General features: G+C 40.9%; 1 protein-coding gene across 4 annotated transcripts in view; it reads left to right on the top strand.

The window, feature by feature from the left end:
- Positions 1–21,278, top strand: part of NDFIP2 (Nedd4 family interacting protein 2) — a 56,166-nt gene that overhangs the window by 27,402 nt on the left and 7,486 nt on the right. For 2 of the 4 annotated variants that reach the window (XM_079973057.1, XM_079973058.1), the window contains exons 2-6: positions 8,833–8,992; positions 9,471–9,610; positions 11,055–11,114; positions 15,097–15,184; positions 18,762–18,886. In XM_079973057.1, the coding sequence (XP_079829183.1) occupies positions 8,833–8,992; positions 9,471–9,610; positions 11,055–11,114; positions 15,097–15,184; positions 18,762–18,886 (573 nt within the window). The remainder of the gene's footprint in view (positions 1–8,832; positions 8,993–9,470; positions 9,611–11,054; positions 11,115–15,096; positions 15,185–18,761; positions 18,887–21,278) is intronic. The other 2 variants (XM_079973059.1, XM_079973060.1) reach the window with 1 other exon arrangement.

The following is a 21,278-nucleotide window of genomic DNA, read 5'->3' on the forward strand; positions in this document are numbered from 1 at the left end:
GTTAACGACCACTCCTTATCTGTAAACTAACATGCCGTATTAGTACAATTTTTTGGATTCTTACATCTCTCTGTAGGAAAGGGCTGGAGCTTAGTGGTAGAGCACTTGCCTTGCATGCAGAAGATCCCAGGTTTAATCCTTGGCATATCCAGGCAGGGCTGGAAATGTCCCCAGTCCGAAACGCTGGAGAGCTGCTGCCAATCAATGTAGAGAATACTGAGCTAGATGGACCAGTGGCAGGACTCACTATAAAGCAGCTTCCTATATGTAGCACGAGTGAGCCTCAACTTTCTGAAGCTCCACCCTATAAAATTCTGTGCCCTGAAATAAGGAATATATTTGAATATAGTAAAAGAGCTCATATTTTGGAATAAAAGGTATTCCAGCATTGTGATTTTATTATGGTTTGCAAACCATTTTGAGAATGGCTGAGTAAGAATGCTGGATTTAAATTTATAAACAAAAGTATTTGGCAAAAAGTTGCTTTGGACTTCGCTATTTCTTTATATTTCTCTTTGCTTTGAATACACACAGTCCCTGGAAATGTGACTATATACAAAGTGTACTTCAAACAATGTGCATTGAAACATGCTTAAAAGCAGATCTTTGCACATACAAGATTTAGAACCAGAGCATCTCTTACCCTGTGCCTCATTTTATGAATGGAAAGAGTGTAAAGCTCAATGTTTCTTAGAAGGTTTCTTTCACCCCTGCTGAACCTTTTCTGTAAGCAGATAATAGCATTTGTTTGTGCTGGGAAACTGTAGGTGGTTTCTTGATTCTGCTGGAGGCAGCTGGAGTTACATCATAGGTGCCTTTAAGGATTGGCTGCTTGCAGAACTTAAGGAACTAACCACATAGCACTTAACTTGTTCCTTCCTTGGCTTATCACATGATGGACGATTTTGGCATGGAACAACCCTTAAAGCAAACTCCTTTGCACTTACTGCTTTTGCTTGTTTGTTATTGCTCATGGCAAGTAGAAATTAAGGGTGTTAAAACAATTTAAAAGAAAAAAAAAGAAACAAAGAAATAGGCTTATAATTGGATATGTTCCAGTCATTAAAGCAAGTAAATCAGAAAAACATAACCCTTGGCTTGCAAATGAAACTTTAATAGGCATTAATGAAATGATGTACTGTAAGACTTCCCCCATGCCTCTGATTTTAGGTTACATGCTGATGTGGTTTTAAATCTGATTGCTCATGCACAATATACAAAAAAGTATACCCTTTCATGCATATTTTGGGAAGAGAAATTAAGGAGTATTTTGGGGTGCACATAGATAGGCATAGTTTGAGTGAGGAAACTGCTGCAGATCTGTACTTACCCTTTCTCCAGAAAATCAAGCTCAGAAATAACTATTCCCCTCCACCCCCAAGCAGAAGCTGACTATACAGATTGAATCAAGTCACTTCCCATATTTGGCCTATATATTGGGATGGTAAATTGGTGGCCACCCATTGACTGTAACTCCCCATTAGCCATGAAACTGGTGGGAGGCGGAATCCTAATTCTGCTGGAGAGCCATAGGTTCTCCATTCCAGGCCTATGACAATGTTTAAAGTTTAATCTTCTCTCCCCAGAAACATTAGCTTAAGAAATGGAAAGTGGCAAGGGAAGGTTCACTAGATGTCTTGACTTTTTGAAAAGTGAAAGCCTGCCGCACCGTATGCGTATGCGGGAGGCAGGCAGCAAGGGGTACGTCTGAAAATTGATGTACCATTTGAAGTATTTTGTCACTGGCCACTTAAACCCTTTGTTCTTCCCCTTGCTCCCTTCACCCCTCCCACCCTTAACTAATTGCACTGCTGTTACAGTCAGCTCCAGATACTCCTCCTTTGTATTACATTTCTCTTTAAAAATCAAAACCACCCAGCTCTTACTATGCTGTATAGGGAAAACTGAAAATTTATGCTGGGTTTGCTCCTCCTTCTGTATAGCTTTTATGTATATCAGCTTTTAGTATTTGTGTGCATTATGAATATGACCAATTAGTATTTCACAAGATGGCTTTCTACACAGTCGCTGGTTGAAATCTCTGACCTAGGCCAAATGTTTCTTCACTTCAATTCCTTGACTTCAGTATATTAATTTTACTGACCTAGTTTACAGGAATGCTGTAAGGGTAACTGATTGAGCATTAATTAGCATTCTATATAAGAACATAAAGACCTGCTGGATCAGTCCATTGGCACATCTAGGCCAGCATCCTGTTCTCACTGTGGCCAACCAGATTCCTGTGAGAAACTAGCAAGCAGGATTTCAAGCACAAGAGCACTCTTCCCCTCCTGTGGTTTCTTGTACTTGGAAGTGTTGCTGCCTCGACTGTGGAGTGATGTAAAAATTGGGGTTTGGCTTTTGCTGCCAAGTTCCCCATGGGACTCTTGAGTCCCCTAAGTCCATGATCGGTCAGGGAAAAATGGATGGAGACTGGATCCAGTGGAAAGCAAGGCAGATACTTATTTTTCTGTTCCAAGGAGGGAGACAAAAGTGTGCAGGAACCTTTAAAGACTTTTGGCATTGCCCAACCCCCTTAGCCAAAGACCACTCCAAAATCATCATACATACATCATATGATTTGTAAGTGAAAATACAATGGGAAGGCTTTCCCCATTTGCCTCCCTTACTGCAGAGGAATATTTGAGGTCATTGAGAGAGTCAAAATGGGCATCAGGATTGCTCTCCTCTACTATTTCAGACACATGGTTTATATATTTAGATATGTGAGCATTTATTAATATTTATTCTATATTTGAGACCTTAGAATTCTTATAACAGGAGGCAGAGTATGGTAGCCATCAATAGATTATAACTATGACGGCATAGCTCTTTCTATACAGGAGTGTTTTGCAAGGTTTGCTTATTTTTGTATGAATAACTTCCTGAGGTGTCTTCATTCTAACAATTTCTCCACTTCAAGCAAGTTCCTTGTATCACAGTTGCTCATAAATGCATTGAGGAAGTGAGGCAACTGCTGCATCTGAAATGTATATGGACCTTGTAAGCAACCTGGCTGATCAACTATTTAGAAAACAGGAAGGAAATGCAGCATACCATGTCCTCTTTCTCCCTTTACTTCTATTACATAACAAAAGAGGGAGAAGAGCAGGGGGGAGAACGTTTTTTCAGCTCAAGGGCTTCACTGCCTTGTAGGCATTGGCATGGAGAGACACTATGGCAGTGGTGGGAGTGGCCAGAGTCAAAACGTGGGTAGGGACCATGGCAAAAGTGGGTGGAGCAAGATATGTGACTCTTACCATTGGCGCCATGGGTCAGTGTATCTGGCTGTTAAGCAGAAAGTTGATGGTTTGAGCCTAACCAGGTGTGGCTGTGGGCAGGATTCCTGCATTGCAGGGGGTTCGACTGTATGACTCTCAGGGTCCCTTCCAACTCTACACTTCTACCTTTGTACAGTAAGCTGCATAAGTCAGATGTTTCTATCTGTCTCCCTCTCTCTCGCACACACCTAAATCCAGGAAAGCAAGGGGCTTTATCACAGAGCAAATTCCAGCCAGGTAAAAGCAGTCAAGGAAAGCATGGAGCAGGACTGGGGGAAGGGCTGTGGCCTGAGGGAAGGGGTGTGGCCTGGTTTGAGTCCAGAGGGACAAATTGGGAGTCCTAGTGGGCCATATGTGGCCTCCGAGCCTTCACCAAGCTTCAGAACAGAACTCACTTCTAACTAGTGAAAATTCAGTAGATATCTGCTGTCTCACTTTTGACATAATTCCGTCCATGTTATATGATATGATCAACCTCATTGTGAAATTTTGAACCACAGCCAAGAAAATCTGTAGGTTGTATATCTGAATGTGATAGGCTTTAGTGAAAGGGGCTTGTGCTACACTTGGAATCAATAATGTATTTCTGTCTATTACTGTGAATGTGGGAAATTTACAGGGTTTTTTTTAAACAAATTTTTGTTGTTATTCTGAATATAGGAAACCACAAGTGAAGGGGGGCACCAATATTCAGCAGCAACTGGCAACTTTCCCAGTTTTTGAAGCTTATAGTAACAATCATTCACTGTGTCTGTTGCAATAGTGTTTGAACTCTGTTCCAGTGATTCCTTGGAAGGCAGTTCAGGTAGACAAGCTTCTCAGTAAGGCAGCTTCTGCAGCGCTACTGATCTTCTCCTTCAGTTTGCAGCAATAGAGATAGTGAGATTCACTCTCAGTTCACATGGTGCCTATCAAGATTGGCCCAGGGCCCTTCCTTCATTTGCGCCCTTGAACAGGGCTGACTTCAGTTTTCATCATCTGTGCTTTTTTTTTTACTAGAATTCTTATGCTCCCCCAATGTTGGTTTTACAAAGCAAGACTTGGGCATAACTTAATCTGTACGTAAAGTTTTTCAGCAAAGATAAATTGCTCAGTCCCCCTTAGATGCGCATTCTTGCAGGAATTCCAGCAGGCACTAATAAGTCCATCAGAAGTTAGCTAGGATTCCAAGGGGGAGCTGTCATTCCTCCCCTCATAAATCCTAGAACACTGCAGAATTATTCTTTCTTTCTTTCTGCTGAGAAAGTAGATGGTTTGAAAGCTGCTACCTTGTCTGTCACTCCCATCTGCATTCCGTCACACGCATACGAGTATCACTTCCAATGCAATATTATCCAAGTCTGATGAGAAGTAAGTCTTCTGAGTTCAGTGAAACTTGCTCCCAGATAAGGGTGAATAGGACTGCAGCTTTTCTTTCATTTGTGGCCAGATCAAATATCACAGAGGTGGGCGGGGGGGGGGGATAGACACATCACTCAAAAATGTAAGATTGCTTATCATTATTGTTGTCAGTGTTTCCATCTGCGAAACATAAATGTAATTCAAACTGCCGGGCTAAGATTTTCAACTTGCTTCCCTGCTTCCTTTAGAAGTATGTAGTTCAGAGGGCAGTGCTGGTCTTCTGTTGCTCCCCCCCGCCCCTCCCCCATCAGTGAATTCACAGACTTTCTGTTCAAGGAAGCAGGGATGGTTAAAAAAAAGTTTAATGTTGGCCAAAGCAATAAACCAGCATGGTGTAGTGGTTAAGAGTGGTAGTCTGGTGAACCGGGTTCGCTTCCCTGCTCCTCCACATGCAGCTGCTCGGTGGTGACCTTTGGTTAGTTACACTTCTCTGAAGTCTCTCAGCCCCACTCACCTCACAGAGTGTTTGTTGTGGGGGAGGAAGGGAAAGGAGATTGTTAGCCACTTTGAGACTTCTTAAGGGGAGTGAAAGGTGGGATATCAAGTCCAAACTCCTCTTCCTCCTCCTCCTCCTCTTCTTCTTCTTCAGAAGTGCTTTCTTTGTCTACCAGAATTCTGGAAATTATTCTTCCTTATTACTAAATAGTACAACTCAAGGAATAACCCAAGAAGCAATAAAGTGGAGCTGGGAAAATCTACTCTTTCCTGCAGTTCACCAACACAGCCTGCTCTTATTTAGTAGAATCATGGTACCATAAAGTTTCATGGCACCCCCAGCGGTCATCTAGTCCATCTCCCTGCAATGCAGGAATCACAACTAAAACATCTGCTTAAAAACCTCCAAGGAAGGAGGATCCATCACCTTCTGAGGGAATCCTTTCCACGGTCGAACAGCTCTTTCGGTCAGAAAGTTTTTCCTGAAGCTTAGCTGGAATCTTCTTTCTTGTAACTTGAATCCATTGGTTTAGGGCCTACCTTCCAGAGCAGGAGAAAACAAGCTTCCTTCCTCTTTCATGTGACAGCTTTTTAGATATTTGAAGATGGATATCATATCTCCTCTCAGTGCCCTCTTTTTCCAGGCTAAACATTCAAAGCTTGCTCTGTACAAGCAGCAAGATTTTGTTCAGTGGGAGAAATTTGACTCTGCGGTGGGCTTCCTACATATTTTTTATCAGCTTCCCCCAAATCTGGTTCCATTCCCCAGATGCTCAATTCAGCTGGAGCTTTGCACATGCCCTATAATATGTTTGTTTTGGCTTGGCTGTGAGTAATGAGTGTGGCTCTGTTGTAAGAAACAGGAGGGAGTTACAGTAGCTGAAACTAAGTATCACCCCAGCCTAATATTCTCCAAGCAGAGAGTAGCTCAAGCTAAGTATTGGTAGATACTGACAAATATTCTCCCTATATTAGCTGTGCTGTACAGGGAAGCTCCTTGTCTATAAACGATACACATAAGGAATCATGTAACTACATACCTAACTGGTTAGTTAAAATAACCCTCGCAGCAAGTACCAACTCGCAGTGATGAGATTATTGGGAGTTGCTTTACAGTTATTGAAAAAGTGCTTATGTTCTTAGATGGCTTATAGAGGTTTTAAATTGTCTTAACATTTTGATGTTTGCTGCCCTGGAAGGAAGGGTAGGGTGCAAGTTTAATAAATATTAATGAAGATAATATTCCTTGAAGGAGAAAAAGTTGTGTACTAAGAGCATGGTCCAATTGGCAAGAAACCTGTCTTTTGCTTCCTTTCTGGCAGGAGGCCAGAAATTATATTGTGATGACAAAGGATAACTTGCTACCTGTGTTCTTTAATGCTGTGCCTCTTAAGCCCAGCCCTGCCCTTAATAAGATTAGCCTCTGTGTCAGAGCAAAGCAGTGTTGGTATTTGCAGAGTAATCATGCTTGTTGCAATGAAATCTGTGGTGCACAATTGTTTCTTGCATAGAAACATGAGTAGATCTGGTAACAGTTCATATCTTCCCACAATTTGCATATATATTACAACCCCCCCCAAAAAAAAGTTACAAAAGTGCATTTTTAAAAAGTTCAGAGCAGAATTTTATTTTTCAAACAATTGTGCATTTCACGGCACAGGAATTTGGGTTTCATGAAACAGAATATCTGGGGTCACTAAGAATCCAGTGCATTTCTTAGTATCTGTCTTTGCAATGAACACTCTGTGCAACCCCAAAAGGCATAACGTCAACATGTTGATCTCCAAATGTCCAAAGCAGAAAGTAAAGTATGGTGGTTGAAATAAAACACCTAAAAAGAACAGACACCACAGAGCTAAACTGCGTGTGAGAAGCTGCAGTATTGTGAAATACTATACACTTTCATGTGTGCATGGTGTAAAGTCACATGCTGTGAAGAATGTGAGGACGTGAATCTAGGGTTGTGAAATGTAAGTGCTCTGGATGTCTAAGCATTAGGCCTAGATGTCTGCAAAGTAAAACTTGTGTAAATACGCCTGTATGTATATGCTTTTCTTTGTAGAAGACATCTTCATTGAACGTGAACATTGGGGTTGGGGCAAGTGGTGCCATATGACCTCAGGGTGCTTTGAGACATTGGCTGTACAGCCCTGTTGTACACAAAAACCCCTTCACAAAACTGTGAAATCAGGGATGTTTGTTAGATTTCACAGAGCTTTTAAATTTTGGTATAAGGTCCCTTTTCATCAAGGGACATCGGGAAAGGCTTGAGGAATTGGAAGGTGTCTCACAATGCTTTCACTTACAGGATAATGCTTTTTGAGTGCTGTTATATAACCTTTTTGGTTGTAGATTGAGTGGTGGAATTTTTCAACTCTTGCTCAAGAGGAGGACTTTAAAACAGCCAATGAGATCTGATGTTAGTTGTTAGTAGAATTACTTCTGACTCGCACAATGCGAGCAATGTAACTGCTGATAATGAACAAGTTATAGTACAGTTCTTTTTATCTCTTTAGTTCATATCACATAAGTGCAAACTATAACTAGCCTCTTGAACGTGCCTAGATGAATCATAATGTAAATGCAGATGAATCACAAACCTGGCAAACAGAATGAGCCGTATAACAAGAATTCAGAAAAAGAACAAGCGCCAATTTGATGACAAGAATTTACACTTCTTGAGGAAATGGTAAATGGCTGCATCTCAACCATTTCTGAATATATATATATATATTTAAATCTGGGCAGCTACAAGTGGTTTGCATAACCCTTATTTTCTACTATCATGGCTTGTTCTGGCTTCATATTCTGAAACTAGGACTTTGTAGACATAGTGAAATAATTGGAGGATTTTCAGGCAAATCTGAAATGTTATTGTTGTTCATAGGAAACTCTTGCTTCACACTCTGGATTAGTATTTGAATCAACCATAATTACACATTATAGGGCCTAACATCAAGGGTTGTTAGAAGATTGCCTACTACAAGGTACATAATAAGTCGCAATACATCAAAGGTGCAATGAGTTGGATTTCGCTTCCAATTATCTGTCAGGAAGAGGGCAGTTGACAGTTTAGGCAATGTTCTGAAATAGCACATTGTTATCTACATATCATGAAATGGTTTCATATATTCTCACTCATTTACTTTGTCTGGGTCTAGTTGATCCTTATGTTCTTTTAGGAAAACTCTCAAATACACCCCTTCCCCCAATACACACACTAGGGTGATGGTGAAACACTACAGTACCATTCAGCCTTTTATCACGGGCAAATACTTGTAAGTAGTACATGTTTTTTGGGGTAAAAACATTTTACGTACTTGCTGCCTTTTGGGAGAGGCGGGAGGTGAGTACAGTGGTACCTCGACTTACAAACGCCTCAGATTACAAACGCTTCAGGTTTCAAACTCCGCTAACCTGGAAGAGTTACCTCGAGTTGAAAACTTTGCCCCAGGATGAGAACGGAAATCGTGTGCTAGCGGTGCAGTGGCAGCAAGAGGCCCCATTAGTGAAAGCACGTCACTAGTTAAGAACAGTTTCAGGTTAAGAACAGACCTCCGGAACGAATTGAGTTTGTAACTAGAGGTACCACTGTAGTATGGTTAAGTCCAGATTAGGAGTTACTCTTGTTACTGGTTTCTCTTCAGTCATTACTTAATAAATTGCATTGGAGTAGATGAAACAGTTCCCTGAATGTATTTGTTTTTCTTAAAAGCTTCACAATGAAGATGATCTTCCAGAATCATCAGTGGCTGAACAACCTTCCACCTCTACAGAAACTGCACCAGCCTCTCAAATGGAGGCATCTTTACCTGAAGAAGATACTTCACCTCCACCTTACTGTAGTATTGCTGCAGAAGCAGCTGCAACAGCAGGTATTTCCTTTCATTTATATAACCTCAGATATTTTTAGCTATGCTGGAGCAGTAAATATAGCTTGAATAATCTTTTCAGAAGCATATGGTGCCATCTCTTCATGCTTCCTTCTGCTGCCCTTTATAAAATACGATCTGCTCTTTTCTTTTTGTACAGGACCCCAAATGACTTTGTGCTTAATAGAGCAAATAACCAGATTAATGTTCTTTGTGATATGGATTTGTCTTGGATGCCTTTCTGTCTATGTATGCTAAGGCTAGCATGTCTTATTTGATTAAACTTGGACCACAATCCTAACAGGACAGAGATATGAGGAATCAATTGTTTTGATAAATATATAAAACCACCCTCAGTATTTCTAGCTATAAGAAACAATACAGCATTCTTAAAGGCTTTATAGACTTGTAGTTCTGACTAATAATTATTTAGCCTCTAAAACATGAGTTGATGTTTGTGTCTCTGTGTTTTTTTTAACAGAGATGGAATCGCCTAATGACTTTTACCCTGTGCCACCTCCATACAGTGTAGCTACCTCTCTTCCCACTTATGATGAAGCTGAGAAGGCCAAAGCTGCAGCAATGGCAGCTGTTGCAGCAGAAGCAGCAGCAGCTCAGAGAGTGAGTGAGCAATCTGGGCAGCATGAAAACATGCATTTTTGAAATGCGTAACTTTGGATTGGCTTCGCTATGTCGCTTAGCTTGTTAAAGGATATATTAGCTAGCTAAATTAAGAGGGGGTTGTTTTGATTATTTGTACAAAGCATCTTAAGAATAGAGAATGTTTCTGTAGCACTTTATGGAGTAAAAGAAAGAAAAAAAGGACCCGTTGACTACTTCACGCTTTATTTCATGCTTAATATTCATGAACTCAGTTCATAACTAATCAAACCATGCACAGTCCACCAGCTACAAGAGCACAGTAGTCCTTTCTACTTCGTAGACCTAGAAAGGCAACAATAGTAGCTCCACTGAATTCTTGGTGGGCCACCATATGCAGTGGTTAAGCTGCATTTAATCTGAAGGGTCACCAGTTACAATGCTAGAGAGTAAGTATATGTCACAGTACAAAACTGCAGGTACCTGACTGCATGCACATGCTTAATAATTTTGCTGGCACATAGGAATTTTTGCAGGTTTTTATTCTCATTCTTGTTCAAGGCTGGTATTATATATAAATATAAAACTACTGCATAAATATTTGAAATGTTTTTCCATCTCTGATGTCATTGTACTGGGCTGTAGGTGGCATTCAGCTAAATAGCTGTGCTAGTACAATTAGTGCTGTTACAAGGGGATTTCCCTTCCCCACCTCCTTACACGCTCCTTGTACCACCCCAAATCTGCTAAACTGGGTTGGAGGAATCCCCAAAATTGATTTAGGGGGTGCAGGAGCAAGGAGAAATCCTTGCAGTGATGGAATATTTTGGTTAGCTCTACACTGAATGCAACATATTGTATTCATCTTAATGAAAAGACATTTGCTTACTTAAACAAACTCACTCACTCACTCTTACACTTAAATGGGGGTAGCATTGGAAACTTCCTGCCCTTTTTAACTACTCTCAAATCTTATAAATCGGATAAGAAAGTATTTGCTCAAATACAGGGGTTTGCCATCACAGTAACAATGTGATATGCTATCTCAGATAAATGTTAAGACCACAGAAAGCTGTTTTAGCCTGTATTTTGACCTCAGTTGCCCATTTGTAAAAGCTGTTGCATACTGTGTAGTAAAACACCTTTTTGTGTGACTGTTTCCTTGTAAGTTTTTCATTTCTAATCGGACCAAATAGCAATGATCTATTTCCATGCTAAAATTATATGCTTCAGAAGTAAGTCCCAGTGTACAGTGGGGCTTGCTTCTGAATACAAATGTATAAAAGAGCACTGTCAGTATTTGAATTACTGGATCTCTCTCTGTGAGATATTTTCAATTCCTTTTATATTACATTACATTTAAATTCTAATTTAGTTTGCTAGAAACATTGCTTGAATGTTTGACTTGTACTGAATGGCTTAACATTCCTTTAGTTCTTCTGTCTTATTTTCTTTACATGCTTAGCACGGCCAATTTAGGGAGTCTAGGAGTCTGTTTGATGAAATATTCCTGAGCCCACCAGAGGTATGAAACAGTTCTATGAAGTTTAGATTTTGCAGTGAGTTTTCTTCCTGCCAAGCAGAAACAAATGAATTTCTCAATGCCTTCACTCGATGAACTTGCCGCGATTCTAATCTCACAATGCTGTATGAAGATTCTCATTAGTTTTCTATAAAGACTTAAATAGAGATAAGGACTACGGAGCACACTGGGACTTACGTTTAATTGTAATCATGCATAAGATTGTGCTGTTATGAAGATATCCTTTCATCCTCTACAGTAGTTGAAATAAATTTGAAAACATGAGGGAAATAACCAGGAATACCTGGTAAGCTGAGCATCCTTGCTCTAGAAGAACCTTCACTGTGTGCCTTCTACCACAGCTCCCATCATCCCTGACTATTGACCATACTGGCTGTGATTGATGGGAGTTCTAGTCTAAAACAACTGGATAACATCAGTTTGGGGAGCATTGATCATGGTCATTCAAACTAGTATCATTTCTGTGGGCAATTGAGCCTCCCCTGTTTTAGATTATATCTTGCTGTGAACAAGGTTTCTTCCTTTGGATTGGATATTGATGCAATTTCCAATATTTGGGGGGGGGGGTAGGGGGGGGTTGGAGTGGGAAATGTATCCAGTAGGAAGGATGAAAGGAAATAAAATGCAACACTTGCTTTCAGTTCATTGAGTTTCTGTGAGGTGTTACTACGCAGCACCTTTATGCTTCCAAATGATGATTGTTTGGTACTTCTAAAATACCAACGAAGATGTGTTTAGGCTAATTTCTGTCAAATACTTGTTTATGCTGCAGCTACTAAACATTATCAGGCAGAATGTGAAGCAAATATATGTTTGTTATAATGTCTTTCCATATAGTCAAAATAGGTATAATTTTCACTATTATATAGTACATACTAGCAAGTAAAAAAGAAAGAAAGAAAAGATGATGAATACATATCCCTTTAATGTAGGGATGCCATACTGCTGCTTAACATTGCAATGGTATGAGCAACAAAACTATGGTACCTCAACTGAAGTTGTATTTTTTAGGATGTTAGCACCCTCTGCTGTCTGACAGCAGCAAAGCTTTTGATTTAGAATATTCATTACACACTTGTAATGAATGAACTATTGTCTTACATTGGACAATTACATAAGCACATGTTGAATATCTCAATAGCGTAGCTAGAATCAATGAGATTTAAGTTCATATTATTTAGTGGGAATTTAGAGAGAGTCCCTAACTACTAAAATGTATGTGAACAGTTGAGGGTGGAAATCAGAAAATACTTAGATAGGTCTGTCTATGTTTACACAGGGGCTGCTGCAGCATTTTAAATAATGCTCGATAATGCTCTATATGCATCTTCAAAATAAAATATATCCAGCAATGCAGTAGAATTAGGGGTTCTCCAGCTTCTTTCATGATAAAGTTAACAAAAATAATCTTCAAACTTCCCAAAGTGCCACTAAGACAACAGGAAAACAATGACAAGAATCCTTGGAAGTTGCTGAAGTGTCTTAGCTGTAGTTCTATCTTTTGTGCGTTTTGATCTAACGCTAAAATACCAGCTGGATACCTTCTGACCACCTACTTTATTTACTAAAGAACGGAAGCCAAAAGTTAAGACTTGAAGCCCAAGGCTCAGTAATCATAGGGAGCAGGTTAAACATTGGGCTTTGGTGGAGTTTCATTGGGCCTGTCTCTACAGCGGAAATAATTTTCCCGGAATAATAATAATAATAATAATAATGATGATAATAATAATAATAATTTATTTGTACCCCACCCATCTGGCTGGGTTTCCCCAGCCACTCTGAGCGGCTTCCATAGAAACCAAAAATACACTCAAATATCACACATTAAAAACTTCCCTGAACAGGGCTGCCTTAAGATGTCTTCTGAATGTCAGGTAGTTGTTTATCGCTTTGACATCTGATGAGAGGGCATTTCACAGGGCGGGCGCCACTACCGAGAAGGCCCTCTGCCTGGTTCCCTGTAGCTTTGCTTCTCGCAATGAGGGAAAAGCCAGAAGGCCCTCGGCGCTGGACTGATTTCCTGATTTCCTTTTCAATACAGAAGTTGGAGAACCAACTTAGACCTTTCTGCAGTCCCTCAGTAAACTATGGCTCCTTGTTGAGACACATAAACTCAACAGAATCTAAAATCTTAATTACTGTAGCAAGACTTAGGGAAGAAAGACACACACCTGAACTTTTCCGTTGAGTTAATTAGAAAGCACGCAGGTGTTTCATACTTTAGGGTGTTGTGTTAAATATCCATACATAAACTGGTGGCCCGTTGACATTTTAGTATTTCCCATAAATGTACATTTTGGGGGAGCGGCCAGTCACTGCTCCCTTCTGTATGTGTGCATTTTTAACCGGTGTCTTTGTCATGCATGTTACACTGCACCCCAACAACTTGAAATGTGAAGGGGCTCTCTGACTTCAGCGGCTAAGTAATTTTAGAGCGCAACTTTTTCGTAAAATTATGTGGTTCAATGAGGCCGCCACCCTTTGCTGCTTGTTTTGTTTGACTTTTGAGGGAGACAAAGGAGCAACCAGGAAGGAATGAGTGGGCCTAACCCATTAGCTTGGGAAAGAGATGAAGTGCTGAGGAATGGTGGGAATATAGAAGCCATTCATGGGCCTATACCAGGGTTCCTCAACCTTGGCCCTCCAGATGTTTTTGGCCTACAACTCCCATGATCCCTAACTAGGAGGACCAGTGGTCAGGGATGATGGGAATTGTAGTCTCAAAACTTCTGGAGGGCTGAGGTTGAGGAAGCCTGGCCTATACTTTGGTAAGAGGGAGACTTGGTTGGTGGGTGGTTCCCAGGTCTGTATGGGACCACACTCCTTCTGATGGACCAGATGTGTCATTTGGGGGCGGGGTGTGCTCTGTGATCCATCTTTGCCGAGGGAGATCTGGGTAACATTGATGGCAAGGCATGCCTATTATTGGCTTAATTTGGTTCACCAGCTGTGCCTTTTCCTCAGCAAGGATAGCGTAGCCGCCTGATGTATGTGTGTTGGTAATCTCAAATTGGACTACCTTAATGTGCCTTTCAAGAGACAGCTCCACAAGCCGTAGCCAGTGCAGAACACCATACCGCAGCCAGGTTGTTGAGTTGAGTACATGGCTGCAGACATATTACAAAGAGAACTATGCTGGCTGCCAGGTCATTTTCAAGGTCTTGTTCCAGTTGGACAAGGCTTCTGTAAGTTATTTACCTAAAGGACTGCCTTCCTCTGTAAAGTCCTGTACTCATACTACACCCCACAGCAAGGAGAGAATCCATGGGGGCTGCAGATGCTGCTGAACTCCAATTGTCATCAATCCGTGCCAGCGTGGTTTGGCCAGGGATGGTGGAATTCGTAGTCCGGCGACATCCGGAAGGCTGCAGGTTTCCCATTTGAGCAGTAAGCGGAAAATCAGAATTTTCTGCTCTTGCTCCTGTGTTCTGTATCCTCCATCCCTCCACTGCCCCTGAAGTGTCCTCTATCAGTTGCTTCGAGCATCTGACAAAGACATAACTTCTTGTCCCAAGTTTTCCCAGACCCATAAGATTGGACCCTGCCATTACAAGATTTGTTTTTATGATACCGTTTTTCTGTTTGTCCTTAGAAATCTTAGAATATGAAGCAATTTAGAAACACTTCGGTAAATAGGTTTAGCTTGGCTTCAGTGCAATATTAAAATAAATGATACTGAACTAGGGGTTTTTTCTTAGTTATTTTTCTAATTATTGCATTTTATGTTTTTAAATATTTCAGTTTTTATTTTGTAAGTCACAGAATTTTACTGATGTGTGGCCATGTACACTTAATAAATAAAAATAACTTATTATGAGCAAGCAATCTAAGCAACTGAAGTGTACATATGTATTCACCTTGGTTTTTTACTTAGATACCTATTCCCACTTAAATTGGTAGTTTGAAAAGTATTAATTTAATTCCATGCAATGTGTGTTTATTAATCATCATCATCATCTTAAAGGAAGAAGAGTATCCCCCAAGGGACGATTTCAGTGACGCAGACCAGCTTCGCGTGGGCAATGATGGCATCTTCATGTTGGCTTTTTTCAGTAAGTAACACATCTTTGTGTCCTCGTAAGCAGCAGTTGTTCGAGGCATGGGTGGGGAACACCCTTCAGTCCAAGGGCCCCTTCTCATTGCAAACAACTTTTTGACAGCTGCATACCAGTGATGGGTGTGGCCAGACACCGATCACTGTCCATCTTCCATTCAGACATGCAAAAGGTTTCATCATAGTTCAAGGACACATTCCAGCCAGGTAAAATTGTCAGAGGAGGATGTAGAGGGAAGGGGGAGCACAGGGCCTGGATTGAGTCCTGGGGACACACTCAGACCCTGAGCCAGAGGTTCCTTCTCCATGGCAAATGCAGCAGGATTCTTGATGTCACTCAGTTGGTAGAGCATGAGACTCTTAATCTCAGGATCATGGGTCTCAGCCTCATGTTAGGCAAAAACATTCTTGCGTTGCAGGGGTTTGGACTAGATGACCCTTGTGCTCCCTTCCAGCTCTGCAGTTCTATGATTCTAAGAATCCTCTTTTCCCAGCCACACAAGACACAGCATTTACTAATGGAGAATAGAGAAATATATTAAAGTCTTGTTCATAATTTGGCTCTCTTCTGAGGGCTGTTCCACACGTTAGGCAGCGGCAATTTGCAGTTTGACCTAGATTCATGTGCACCACAAGGAGCCACAACCAGCCTTGATCCTCACGTTTTACGATTTTAGGCATATGCGTCAAATTATAAAGCATGTTAGAATCCTGAGAGAGATCTGTGTTGTTAAGTGTTGCCATTGACATGCGGTTTGAGCAAATTTAACTCCATGAGCGGCCAATGATATATTTGCACTTGACTTCCGAGGCTGGATAAGTGGAGGCAAAGTGTAGGTTGATTATCTGTACTCTCAAATACCAGTTTTTACTGACATCAATAACATAGGCTGGGCTTTTGATATGTGGAGTAGGATGAATAATCTTTCTCACCCAGCTCCTATCCTCCTCCCCAGTACACCAGTGTTATGATAAAAGCACCTGGTTCTGAATTTACAGTAATTGAAGCATTGTAATTTGAATCCAGTAGTTCCATAGTGTGTCACACACACTGAACATTGCTCCTTATTTTGAAGTTAAATTAATTTCTGTCCTTGCTGTGGATCATGGTACATGACTGCCATCCTGTGACAATTCCCTGTATTGCAGCTGCTGTCATTGCATGACTTATATGCAACAAGTGTTTAATGTTTTGCAACTATTCATGTCGATACTTGAAATTACCTGCAATAACTCAGGTCTTTAGCATAGAGATTCTGTGTTTGTGTTTTAATTGAATACTACAGATAGGTTATACAAGCATATCTTTGGGTGCTGTTTGCAAAGTAAAAAAAGCACATTAGAGCAGAGCTTTCCTAACTGTGTGTCGCGACTCGTTAGTTTGTCAGCTGCAGTCCATGTGTCGCACGAAAGCCTCTGGTTTGCTAGTAAAACTGAATTACTGTGTCGCGAAAAGATGCATGCTTAAAAAGTGTGTCACCAACATGAAATGTTTGGAAAGCTCAGCATTAGGATAATGGGGCAGGGGCTTTTTTCAATTCATGTCAGCCAGGTCAGGACTGCCCAAGCACAGCAGATGAGCCACATATGATAATACCAAATGGTTTCGCCGCCCCTAATTTTCACAGGCAGCAAAATCGGGAGATTTATCAAGCTCTGGGTAGTCACCATATATGGCCTTTAGGCTATGTTCAGTTCGGTGGGTTGCAAGTTGTGCAATCTAGATGTAAACAAGGAACTGGTGGAAGAGTAAAATTACATTTTGACAGCGCTGATTAATGTTTCTGGGAAACTGGAGCAGCTTCTCAAATAGCTAAGTACTCTAATGAAAATAAGAGCTCCACATGATGGAACTTGCCACTTGTAAATGGAAATGTGAGTTTGTGCACCTCCTTAGCACAAGGCATAAGACGTGATGCTCCTTTAAATATTTAGCACACTACTGTGGAGGCTGCTTTTCCAGTCTAGCAGTATTGAGCAATGGGGTGGGGAATACAAAACCTCCCTGCAATTTCTGGACCTCTAGAAAGAAAAGGACCATTAAATCTATTAATCTTTGGATAGTGGGTTGTGTTTATCCCCAGCAGTTGAAGCCCCTCACTTTTAACAGAGAAATTTCCAGAGAGGCATGCAATGTAAAATCCTTAAAAACAATGAAAGGGTAAAATATCTTCAATGAAAAATACAGATGGAGCAGCCAGCAGCCAGATAAAAATAGAGTTGAAATTGGTGACCTAAAAAGCCTGTTAAGTGTTTCACCCTATGCTGAAAAGATAAACTTGGTATCTGGAAAATCTTTGGGAAGAGAATTCTAAAGCCAGGATGATGCTATAGAGAAGGTCCAGTTGCTAATTGCTATCATCCTAACATCCTGGAAGAGGGTCTCCAAGGCAGATCTTAATACACGTTAAAGATCAATACGGATACTTTGAATTATTCCTGGAAATGAACAGAGCACTATTTTAGCCATTTTAAAGCGGGTGTAATGTTTTGTTCAACCAGACCCAGCTAGTTTGAAATATAATGGCTAGATTGCCAACTGCATTTTCTGAGAGTTTTTAAAGGCACTACAGTACACTATAATCAACGGGAATATTAATAGATCATGGATAAATTATCGCCAGGGTATCTGTGTTCAGAAGGGGCTAGAGCTGGTGCATAGCCAAAGCTGGTGAAAGCTGCATTGTGCTATGGAAGCTACTCAGGGCTCCAAAGACAAGGAGAATGCAATCCCATCAAGAACAGGTTGAACTTCTCCTAGAGCAGACAAACCACCTCCTAACACCACCTCCATCTTGTCTGGACTGGATTTCAGGTTTCTGGCCCTCTTGCATCACTTACCATATCCAGGCATCCGTTTAGCATCCCTACAGTTTCATCTGTCTTGCATGAAAAGCGAAAGTGCACCTGGATGTTATCTGCGTGTTGATGACATCTTGCTCCAAATCTCTGGATGACCTCCCGGGGTATTAAAACAATGAGTGCTTCTTTTAAAGCCATTTTTCATGGGGAAACTTTGTTATGTTAGAAGTGAGGAAGTCCATATGTCCATAATACACTTTTTTGACTCAAGCTTTTTGCTATTTATTGGGAGATCCTCAGAGTTGCTCATTCTGGACATTTGTCAGGAGTGTCTGTGAAGCCTTAGAGCAGGGGTCAGCAAACTTTTTCAGCAGGGGGTCGGTCCACTGTCCCTCAGACCTTGTGGGGGGCTGGACTATATTTTGAAGGGGGGGAGGGGAAAAAAGGAAGAATTCCTATGCCCCACAAATAACCCAGAGATGCATTTTAAATAAAAGCACACATTCTACTCATGTAAAAAACATGCTGATTCCCAGACCGTTCACCCATGTCTTAGAACTTTGATTTGGTTCATCCCAGTTCACCCTAAATATTACGAGCTACTCCATTGCTTCTCCGTTCTTAGTGGTTTCTTTTTTATTGTTTGCTTTTACCTTTTAAACAGTCTTAAATAAGTATCTTGATAAAGTCAATTTACGTACAGACACACACACATATGAATTCAGCTAAAAGAAATGCAATTAAGTTTTAATGAGACGTTCGTTTCATTTTAGTGGCCTTCATTTTCAACTGGATTGGATTTTGCTTATCGTTCTGTATAACGAACACCATAGCAGGAAGATATGGTGCCATCTGTGGATTTGGGCTGTCTCTGATCAAATGGATTCTCATTGTTCGAGTAAGTCTCTTCCAATTACAGATCTTAAAATGAATTTTAAAAGGACTTTTTTTGTTTAAAATGAATATTGGCAGATAATTATTTCCACTTTGATCAAGAATCTACTTAAAGGACCAAGAATTTGTTGTAGTTTAATGCAACAAAATTTGAGTTATGTGGTTGTTTTTTGTGACATGGGAACTTTTGCCTTTATAGTAGTTTTGTTTCTTTGGTTATCTTTTAATGCTTTAATTTTATTGAACTATGATGTTGATATTTCTACAGATAATTCAGTTTAGGCAAGAGGAACATGTCTATCAAGCAACTTGGTAGTTTGTGTATTCCATTCTAGCTAGTCATTATTATAAGACCTACTATTCACATTTAAGAATTGGTGTCTGAGTTTGCTTTCCCCCTTCTCCCTTCAGATCCTTTTTTCATTTTGGGCCATTCATTTTGGATTTTTTTGGCCTGAAGTCTGGAAGTGTCCTCTTTTAATTGATTGTATTTAAGCTGTTGTGGGACAGGGTACAGAAGCTCCCAATAAATGATACAACATGGTACCTTTTTGCCCCAAACCATTAAGAGCTTTTCTAAGTGCTATTAATGTTAAAATTTGGGCCCAGGTTAGGCGTGAGGGTCTAGGCACGCCTAGGGCACATGGGCACCAGCAGCTACTTAAGGATGCCACAGATTCCCTGCTCCTGCCACATTTTTGAGAGGGTGCAAAGGTGAGACAAGTAGGTCACATCCAAAGGAAAGCAGTGGGAGCAAAGGCAGTCTGTTGCAGTTAACACAGCAGCAGAGACCCCCTTAAAATTGCTCAGGCATGGGAATTTTAATAGATGTCAGATACTTGACCTCTTCTGTCTACAGCTATTACAAACCTTCCTTGCTGGCCTGTTTGGGTTTCCTGTAGCTCCCCTCTTTTTGCCCACAGCCTGGGGAAATCTCAGGACTTACAGCAGGCTTAAGCCCTTTCCAGTGTGCGTCCTCTGCTGCACTGCAGTTGCGTCATGATGCCAAATCTAGGTGATATAAATAGGTGGGACCACACAAAAACAGAGGCAAGTGTACTGCTTGGTTGCAGTTGGCAGGAACAGGTTGTTCATGGCCCTATGAGACATTCATAGTTGGCCAAGCTATAATAATGTGGCCACCTCTTACTAAAGTTTAGTGAATGTGTTGTAATACTGTGGGAAGCTTTTCTGCATTTGATGAAGGCATATTGTTAGACCTTGTTGGAAGTATTTTTGTTTTTACTGTGTTTTCTTTTTGCAAATGCCATAAATACAGTAACAAGCTTTAAATAATGGAAATGCTCCATTAGCCAGTTTAAATGATTATGTGCAAACTGGCCTTATTTTTCTGCTATGTAATCATTTGTAAGAGCATTTGGCCCTGCCTTGTTTCTTTAAATGTTTGACTTAACATACTGCATTAGCCAATTAGCCAATAATTTACTGACACGAAACAACCTAGAGTTGATTGGCAAGTTGGAGCAATTGTAGCAACAGAGAAGGAAGTGATTGAATAGCCCCTGCTTGACTACCGTATTTTTCGCTCTATAAGACGCACCAGACCACAAGACGCATCTAGTTTTTGAAGGAGGAAAACAAGAAAAAAAATATTCTGAATCTCAGAAGCCAGAACAGCAAGAGGGATCGCTGCTCAGTGAAAGCAGCAATCCCTCTTGCTGTTCTGGCTTCTGGGATAGCTACGCAGCCTGCATTCGCTCCATAAGACGCACACACATTTCCCCTTACTTTTTAGGAGGGAAAAAGTGAGTCTTATAGAGCAAAAAATACGGTAAATTGTTTCTTACCACCCTCTAAAAGTCGCAGTGCACCTTCTGCGTTACTATGAGTTTCAGGCTGTAACGGTGCTGAGTTCTTGGAGACATTTGAGTCAACCCTTTTTATCAGTGAAGCATGCAGTCTGCAGTCTGCTGAAGGCCAGATACCTGTCTCCAAAACCATCGCACCCTAGCCTCCAGCTGCCTGTTCAGATTCCCACATCACAGAGAAGACAAAACTGTCTGCTGTGCTCGCTAACAGGAACGATTGAATTGGCCCTTCAAGGTTCATTTAGCTGCGTTCAGCTCACTGCTGGGAACTGAATGCAGGAGAATCTAGTTTGAAAATGAAAAGAGTTTAATGAATCAGGGGTCTTTATGGAACTGGTATTCTTGGCAGTGATTATCAGTAGGGGGTGTACAGAAGGTCAAAAGCTCTCCTTTTGTGGGGTCAGCCAAACATCCCCATCTGATAAGATTAAACTAATGTGACTTTTGGTGTTAATATCGAAAGCAGCAGGCTCCTGTAATGTGTTTGAGATGGCAGACACGGGGCGGGGGGGGGGGGGAGAGACAGATTTACAAACGCAACCATTATTACGGTGACTGTCTGATTCT

This window comes from Podarcis cretensis (genome assembly GCF_951804945.1).
Source record: "Podarcis cretensis genome assembly, chromosome: 4".
Taxonomy (NCBI): domain Eukaryota; kingdom Metazoa; phylum Chordata; class Lepidosauria; order Squamata; family Lacertidae; genus Podarcis; species Podarcis cretensis.